Source organism: Vigna umbellata, chromosome 9 (genome assembly GCF_029865625.1).
Source record: "Vigna umbellata cultivar VRB3 chromosome 9, Vumbellata_1.0, whole genome shotgun sequence".
NCBI classification, from domain to species: Eukaryota; Viridiplantae; Streptophyta; class Magnoliopsida; order Fabales; family Fabaceae; genus Vigna; species Vigna umbellata.
This window is the reverse complement of record NC_142173.1, coordinates 4,906,832-4,915,959: the sequence shown is the minus strand read 5'-3', so window position 1 is coordinate 4,915,959 and position 9,128 is coordinate 4,906,832. Positions and strand designations below refer to the sequence as shown.

Sequence of the window (9,128 nt, the reverse complement as noted above, 5' to 3'; positions counted from 1 at the left end):
GCTTCTTTTGTACGTTTATTTGGTCTGGTTTGATCTGGTTTTGAATCTGAGCATGATCAACTTCATTGAGCATGATCAACTTCATTGGAGGTGTTGAAGGTGTTGTTAACTGGCTAAAGAAAAAGGAAAAAAAAATAAAAAAAAGACCCTACTGCCTCGGTTCCGCTTCCAACCGAGGCAGTAGAGGCAGAGGAACAATTTCGGTTCTAATAACCGAGACCGAATCGTACCATTTTTTGTCTCGTTTCAGAACCGAGGCATAAAGTCTACCACTTTTTACCTCGTCTGAATATGCTTCGGTTCAGGAATCGGTGCCTATCAGCGAAAATAACCGGTGCCATTTCCTTTAACTGTACTAGTGCGTGCACCCCAAAAACGACTTCTGGGTCCTGTAATAGATTACAATGTACTGGTAATCGATTACACAGTGTTGAAAATCGTGACCCCCCTGCACGACTTCATTGTAGTAGGCAAAAATGGTACTGGTAATCGATTACGACACTTCTGTAATCGATTACCAGTGTTTTAAGTGAGCAAGAACCACCCTAGTAAGCGATTACAAGCTTCTTGTAATTGATTACCAGTGTGTTTCGGTTGGGGTTTTGAAAATTTGTATGCAGTTTACATATATTATGTATTGTTGTGTTATATGAAAAAAGATGGTTATTATTTAATGAATGGAGACAAATTTGAAGAAAAGAGAAATAAAATATTAATAAGAAATATTAATAGTAATATATTAATAATCGATTTGATTACAATTGGGTAAGATTAAGAAATAACTAATGACAAAATGGACAATTTCCCCTATGATGACCTTCGTTGCGGCAGTAAGAGCATTTTTTTGGCTTATCTAGATTGGATTGATCCATTTCATTATGAATCATATTTGTAGATGGTCTTCCAGATGCCTTGCGTCGCATTTTAGGATCTGGTATGAAGTTTGGACCTGTATACACAGACCAATAATCTTGATTTTGGATTGGGTGAAATTGTACTTCATATGCCTTGAAAATGTTGTTAAGACTGTACACTGGATTGACTACTTGGGTTAGTGGGATATGCGAAAATGCACAAACAATGACATGATGACATGGGAGACGAGTAGCCTAGAAGTGACCACAATCACACCACCACTTGTTCAACAACAAACTGCTTCATTTGATGACGTCATGAGGGGGATCAACGATCTCCGAACATTTGTTGGGGACAACTTCAATACACTCAATGAAAGCATGAATGCAAGATTTGAACAATTGGAGCTGAACATGGGTGACCGCTTTGATACTATTGATGCTCGAGTTGAGCATGTGGAGCACGACATTGACTATCTGCGTTGTCATTTTGGTCCACATGATGGATCATCTTCCTAGATGCCTTTCAATGTGTATTGTCGTTTTTTTTTTAATTTAAGCTTCTTCCTTTTGTAATGCATGTTGAATTCAATAAAAGACTACAAATTTCATTTATGATTTTGTCTTACGATTTTGTCTTATCATTTACATGAAATTAATTACTCTTCCTATACATAACAATACATCACAATGTCATCAACAACAATGTGTGCTTACAAATATTCAAATCATTAAACATAATTAACTTCAACTAATGCTTTACAACACAATACAAATTTTCCAGGAGCTCACCATGTAAGAAGGCGCTTTTGACATCAAGTTGCATTACTTCCCATGCATTTTGAGCTGCTAGAGCTAATATCAGTCTCACAGTGTCAAGTCTTGCCACTTGAGCGAAGACTTCAGTATAATCTATTCCAAAACGTTGTGCATACCCTTTGGCCACTAGTCTAGCCTTATACTTCTCTATGTGGCCACTTTCATTAAACTTGGTCTTAAAAATCCACTTGACACCAATGGGTGTTACTCCCTCTGGTGGATTCACAAGTTCCCATGTATGATTCTTTTCTATTGTCGTCATCTCTGAATCCATAGCCTCTCTCCATTGTTAATTTGTGCACGCCTCTTTGAATGACTGGGGATCTCTAGACTCAGTCATCATCAGTGCCAGTAAATTTTCCTCTTCTACTGAAAAAGTGGTCTCGTAATCAAACAGCCGTGTTGGTTGTCTTCGTGATCTTGAACCCAAGACTTCTGTTGAGGAATCAATGTGTTCTGAATTGGAAGCTGGTCTGTGCACTTCGTTATTACTAGTTGGTATTTCATGTGATGTAGACTCTGCATGTTCATTTACTGGGTCTACTGTGACTGCTTCATTTTCTGCATTTTCATTCACTAGGTCTACTGTGACTGCTTCATTTTCCCAATCTAGAACTGCAGTTTTGCTTCGTTCTGTGTTCTCGTTCCATTTCCAGCTTTTATCTTCTTCGAACACTACGTCTCTACTCACGGTCACATGCTTCATAATAGGATCGAATAGTTTGTATGCTTTAGATTCGTCACTTACACCCAGCAGAATACACGGATGGCTTTTATCATCAAGCTTGCTTCTCTTTTGATCTGGAATGTGCACATGAGCAATGCAACCAAATGTTCGAAAATAGTCAACTCGTGGTTTGATTCCGCTCCGTATCTCCTCTGGGGTTCGCTGATCAAGGGTAGAAGTGGGACTTCTGTTTTGAACATGTATGCACCAACGCACTACTTCAGGCCAAAAGGATTTTGGGACCTGTTTGTAGTGTAACACAGCTCGTACAGTGTTCATGATGGTGCGATTCTTGCGTATTGCAACTCCATTTTGTTGAGGAATGTAGGCATCTATCAATTGCCTAGTGATGCCTTGTTGAGTGCAAAAATTCTCAAACTCCTTGGATGTGAATTCACCACCACGATCTGTTCTCAGACAAGTGATGTGGGTGTTGGCTTCCTTCTCAACACAGGCTTTAAAGCTCTTAAATGCAATGAAAGTCTCGGATTTTTCATGTAAGAAATAGACCCAAGTTTTTCTTGAGTAATCATCAATGAAATTTAATATGTACCTTTTGTTGCTGTGTGAAGCAGGCGAGACCGGACCACAAACATCGGCATGAATTAACTGAAGTTTTGCTGAAGCTCTCCATGAGCTTTGCTTTGGTATATTATCTATATGTTGCTCTCCACGAGCTTGTGACAGTGAAAGCATTCAATGAGTGCTTTATTTAATGGTTGTCGTCCTCGACCTCTCCCACGACCACGACTATATCCACGACCACGGCCTATTCCAGATTGATCATCATGAGTTATTTTCAATACTTGTTCCTCTGGTTGAAGACTTTGCATTCTTTGTTCATGGACAAGCAAACTGCCATGAAGTTCATCAATGCTAAGAGCGCTTAAATCGTTAGACTCCTCAATGGAACACACCACATAGTTGGATTTTAAAGTTAGCGATCGGAGTATCTTGTTAACCACTGTGCTAGAATCTACTTTCTCACCATTTGATTTTATTTTGTTAACTATACTGAGTGCGCGTCCTAGATACGCATCGACTTTCTCCCCTTCTTTCATGCTTAAAAGCTCGAACTCACGACGTAGTGCTTGAAGCTGAGCACGTTTCACTCTCGTTGAGCCTTGATATTTCTTCTGCATGGATTGCCAAATTGCCTACGACGTACTTTTGTCTAATATGGTTTTCAAGATCTCCCGATCAATAGCTTCGAATAGGTAATTTTTTACCTTCAAATCCCTTAGATTGGCCTCAAGCTCACTCTTACGTTGTTCCTTAGTGGATGTGGCTTCAATCACTGGTATGCCCTCTTCTACGAGCTGCCACAATTGTTTGCTTCGTAAGAAGTTCTCCATCGTCATGGACCAAAAATCATAATGGCCATCAAACTTGGTATGGGCGGTTGCATGAACTTCTCTGCAGACATCCTTTTACACGTACTGTACTCTCACACTTGAATGTTTTGTGGTTCTCTCACAACACTCTAGACTCACACTCTATACCAAGCCCCTTACGGAGCTTTGATACCAATTGTAAATACTTAGGGTATACAATATACAATATGATGGAGAATGAGAAAAAGGTGTTTTATTCAATAAACAGAGGTGGCTTATATAAGCCTTTACATTAACTGTAAAACTGAAAATGTCATACTACAATGCATTAAAATAGGCACGCACGTAACCACCTAAGACTATTTCAGTCCTATAAAATAGAAACTTATTAGTACGTGACATAAACTAAATAACAGAAACTTAATAACTTAACATTTACCAGCTTTACAGAGAGTTGTTTATAGAATTAAATAGAGAACAACGTCTTAGAGTGCTAAACAATATGAGATTAAATTAAGTTCCAAAATACTAACACACAATCAACGTTTTCTTAATAAAGGCCTTAAATAAGTCTAAAATGATTCATGTAAATGGAGGATGTAATGTGAATAGAAGGAAAAAGGATGTTGCACCTTGCATGGAGGATCTACCCAACACATTTGGTCATGATTTCTACCACAAGGAAAAAGTATTTTACGTCAGAATTTGGTAAACACTGATATTTTAAATTAATTTAATATTGTTTTTTAAGTGATTGAGTTGGATAAGGTGTTTTATTCCACCTAACCATTATATTATTGTTTGTATTGGAAGTAGGTGAACACATTAATTAAAGAATTTAATGAACACCTCGTTAATGCGTTTATACGTGTTGGTGAAGATTTGAAAATGCAAACCTATTTAAAAAAGTGGGACACAACAATAAACATTTAGGTATAATTTTTTTTTAAAGTACACAATTAATATGCACATAGAATTTGGTATATATTTTACGAAACACAGCATATTCATTTATATAAATATATATATATATATATATATATATATATATATATATATATATGCATAAACAGTAACATGCATATACAAAGTTATTCTGTTGATACAGAAGAGCTATATGATAAGAACACTAGTCCAACATCATCACACAAGCATTATTTTAAGGGCAAGTAACTCCAATATTTATTCTCTTAATTACTTTTCTTGTTGTTGCAGCTATGCCTTCAGGAGGTGAACATCGATGTCTCTGGTGCATTTGTGCAGGTACTCCAGGTAGCCATAAGGAGGATCAACTTCTTCACCAAGCCTTTCATATTCAATGGTCCATTTTACGATACCACCATCATTCTCCTTATCAATTGCTTCAAATATGACTTTGAAAACCTTAAACCTCGGCTCGATGTCTTCACCGAATATCTTGTACGTGATTCTTTTCTTCTCTTCATCAACGGATTCAATACTCTCATGGCATCTTGTAACCTTACCATCTATTCTTTCACAAACAATTAATATCACTACAAATTAGTTTATTTTCTTTAAGAAATCAGGAATGGAGTTATTACAAGTTTAATTACCTATGACATAAGTCCAGTGCTTGATGGAGTCATTGTGATGCCAATCTTCACCTTGGTGCAGCCTGGTTCCATGAACTCTATCAGTTAGGTTTTGAACCTCATGCAGTTGCGTTGCGAAGAGGTTGAACCACTTTTCAGCAGTTGCATGAACCCCAATTTCAGTGATGATTTTGCCAAAAAGTGTCATGGTGATGAGAAAGAAACAATAGATAGAAAGAAATGAAAACAACAAGATGAGAAAGATGGTGAGAATAATTCGAGCCCATACTCCCCTTATATACAACTTAACTTACCCACTCCTCCACTCTAATTAAATTGTGGGGTCTTTAATTTACCCACTCCTTAATTTAATTGTGAGATAAAATAATTTTATAATATATAAATAGATATATTATGATATTATAGTTTCAAAATTATGGATTAAAATTCATAATAGTAAAATTTATTATTTATTTAACACATCCTTCATCTGTTATCAAAATGATTGTTGGACCGTACGTATTAATTAAAATTATCTATTAATTTTAAATGAAGAGTTAAAGCAAGGGTTTCTTTATTTGTTTATATATATAGTTTAAAGCCACAAGTTTTTCTATATCTTACGATGATTTTAAGTTATTTATTTACATTCTTTTTAAATAAAAGTACCTATTTTTTGACAATAATATTGAAGAGGAAAGTATATCTCGAAGACAATATTTTGGATTTAGTGAAAGGTAGTTTTTTCTTTTATCTGTGCGGCAAATATACACAACATGCTCTATGTAAATTGTCAGATATACTTTATGGCGTTATATATAAATCCGGTATTATTTTTGTTATGTATAGACTTTTAGGGAGAATATAGTCTAATTTTGATAATATTTTGTAATATATTGAATTTGAAGAGATGATAAATTGCATCATAGAATTTGTTCGGAAACAGAGTTATAGGTTTCAAAGTCTACTTATTTACATCCTCTAATATTTTGTGTACATAACTTGAGAAATCTTTAATATCACATTCTTTAATTTTCTTATTAGTTATATACTCCATTGTAATTTTTATCTATTAATTATTTATCAACCAGTTTAAAATTTTAATACTGTCATGACACTTTGTAACCGTACCATCTGGTCTTTCACCAGAAATCAAAAACAGTGACATAAACATTATATGAAATTAATTTATAAGAAAACAAAATTATAGCAACCAACTGGACAACAATTTTCTTTTACATATATTCTTTATAAATAGTCAAAATTTATTAGAATTATGGAACTATATGTACAAAATTTAAAGCTTTCAATAAATTTTAGCTAACATTGTGAAATAATTTCGCAATATTTATAACTATTGTAATTTAGCATTATATAGGTTTGTTGAACATTTTTAGATAAATTTTAATCGTAACCGTCTCTAAAATTTCTTTGGTTAAGAAAATATATAATCTAAACATTGTGTATGATATTGTCTGATATGAAGAGAAAGTTAATAGAGTTAGAAGAGAGAAGTTATAGTAAATACGGATAGCCATAAATTTAGAGCAGAGAGGAAATACGAAAGACAGTTAGTTAGGGGAAATTCCAAGCACCAACTAGTCTTTCACTCGTACTACCAACTAGGAGTGAATATAGTAGTTGCTGGATTCAACTTTATCACTCGTTATAATCAGAATTTAATATTTTAAAGTTTATCTTTGATTATTAATTTGTTGGATTAATTTAATTTGAGTAATTTAAATTATGAGTTAATTTGGTCGAAAATTTTGGATTATGAATATATATCAAATTAAAGTTTTTAATGAAAAATCATTTATGTTTTCGTTAAATAATATAAATATGGTAAATTTTTAACCATAAAGTGACATGTATAATAATAACAATAATTATAATGAATTATGATTTTATATAACTTAATATTAAATTTTAATATAATAGTATCATATTAAAAATATTTTTTTAAACTTGAAATATATTCACTAATTTAAATTTGGGTTGAGTCTAGTATTAATAAAATTTCAATTTGCTATCTTAATTTAATTAAAAATATTTATTTTATTCAATTTTATATTTATCTAATATTATATTTTATCCAATCCAACCCAATTATGCTCAAATTTAGTCTATCACTCCCATGTTTTATACGGGGATCATCACATTACTTAGTCCTTTACACATTACATTGTCTTTAATGATCGTATTCATAACCAGTTCAATAACCAAACAGTTAAAGTTTATAAAATATAAAAATGCAGATTAGTTTAAAATTTACACACATTTTTATCAATTTTTTATTTATTGGAAGGAGCAAGTTACAACACCTTATTTTCAAGAACTTATAATATAACTAGTGAACATAATCTCTTTAAAAAATGAAGTGAATGTTCATTAACAAACTCTATATACTTATTACGTTCTTTATAAAATAAGTCGATTTATTTTTTAGAAGAAATATATTAAAAAAACTACATCTTAAATAATATATTTTCCGAAAATATATATAAAAAATACTCGGTGTTTCCAGTCATATATAAAAACAATCAATACAATATATATAGGATTGTTAAATCTTTTCCTTTTCCTAAATATTACAACCTTACCATCATAATATAATATATATATATATATATATATATATATATATATATATATATATATATATATAATCAATTTTAGAGATAAAAAATAATTACTAAATATTAATTTATACACTAAGAATTATTAGTATCTAAAATAGTCTCTATTATAATAAAAAATTATAATTTATTTATAAGTTAGTCTCTGATATTAGCTACCAAAGTTTTGGTTATTAAAGAAATTAATATTCAAATTGATCTCTAATTAATTAGTCACCAACTTAATGTTGGCTAGAGGAGAGAGAGTAAGTGATCAATATATTTGGATTAACATATTTTCTCTTATTTGTGAGAATGAAATTCCGGGTGAGAGAAGATTTTCATTCTTGCATAGGAAGATGATTAGCACTGATTTATTATAGATGGATCGTGTACCGTATGACCATTTGGTCAATCATGGATCGAACGATTGACTAGCATCGAGATGCATGACTAAACTACCACCAAAACCAAACGGTTGAGGAGTTAATCTGATTAGTCAATGATCAAGAAAATTAACTTTAATGTTGAACAACTTAAAGGTAAAGTATGATTAATGGAGTCGTAATTAGACCGTTGTTAATCACAAGCCCACTCCAAAATTTATAAATATAAGTTTGAGGTAGGGAGGTAGGTGATTGCATTTATTGTACCTTTAATATCTAAATTATCAAACGTTAAACTAACTTTGGCATCAGAGTGCCTTCTACAATACCCTTCAAACAGTTTTGGATAAACAATTACGAGAAGACTTTGAGTTAAAGACAACGTTGGACTCTTGATAATGCTAATTCTTACCATTATCTAAGCATCATTTTAGTAGCAAAATCAACTCTTCTTTAGCTTATTACTTGCTTAAATCCTCTCTTTTATTTAGTTTTAATATTTATCTATATTTTGAGCTACATTACGTAAATAATATTTTAATCCCTTGTCTTTTTGATCTATTTCGATGTTAGGAAGATCCTCCATTACATTGAGGAGCCTCGGTGATCCAGGAAGTCATTGATTTAAAAGTCATTTCGCTTAAGCGAGAATAATTTAGCTTAAGGGAGAATGACTATCTTCTCCAAGAAGTTTATTCTCGCTTAAGCGAGAATAATTTAGCTTAAGCGAGAATTCGGGCAATATATATACTCACGAGGCAGAAAGAAAAAAGGGTCTTTGGTTCTTTGGAGGCGTGATTTCACGTCTGGAGCTCATGGAGGGCGTGAGGAGCTTGT

At 32.7% G+C, this 9,128-nt stretch overlaps 1 protein-coding gene and 1 pseudogene across 1 annotated transcript; both read right to left on the bottom strand.

Annotated features, from left to right (window-relative positions):
* Positions 1–1,962: 1,962 nt before the first annotated feature.
* Positions 1,963–3,761, bottom strand: LOC148192378 (uncharacterized; annotated as a pseudogene).
* Positions 3,762–4,818: 1,057 nt separating this feature from the next.
* LOC124840995 (MLP-like protein 43) lies at positions 4,819–5,554 on the bottom strand. Its single transcript, XM_047317153.2, has 2 exons — positions 5,309–5,554; positions 4,819–5,221 (listed from the first exon to the last, which is right to left on the bottom strand). Exons 1-2 carry the CDS (start codon positions 5,493–5,495, stop codon positions 4,950–4,952), a joined length of 459 nt encoding a protein of 152 aa, XP_047173109.1. The 5' UTR covers positions 5,496–5,554; the 3' UTR covers positions 4,819–4,949.
* Between the last annotated feature and the right edge of the window lie 3,574 nt (positions 5,555–9,128).

What these genes read in the sequence shown, in the direction of transcription:
- LOC124840995 (XM_047317153.2), bottom strand. Translation starts at nt 5,495, where the DNA reads ATGACACTTTTTGGCAAAATCATCACTGAAATTGGGGTTCATGCAACT. An exon ending in GCACTGGACTTATGTCATAG is followed by an intron (nt 5,222 to 5,308) that starts GTAATTAAACTT and finishes GTGAAAGAATAG; the next exon opens with ATGGTAAGGTTACAAGATGC.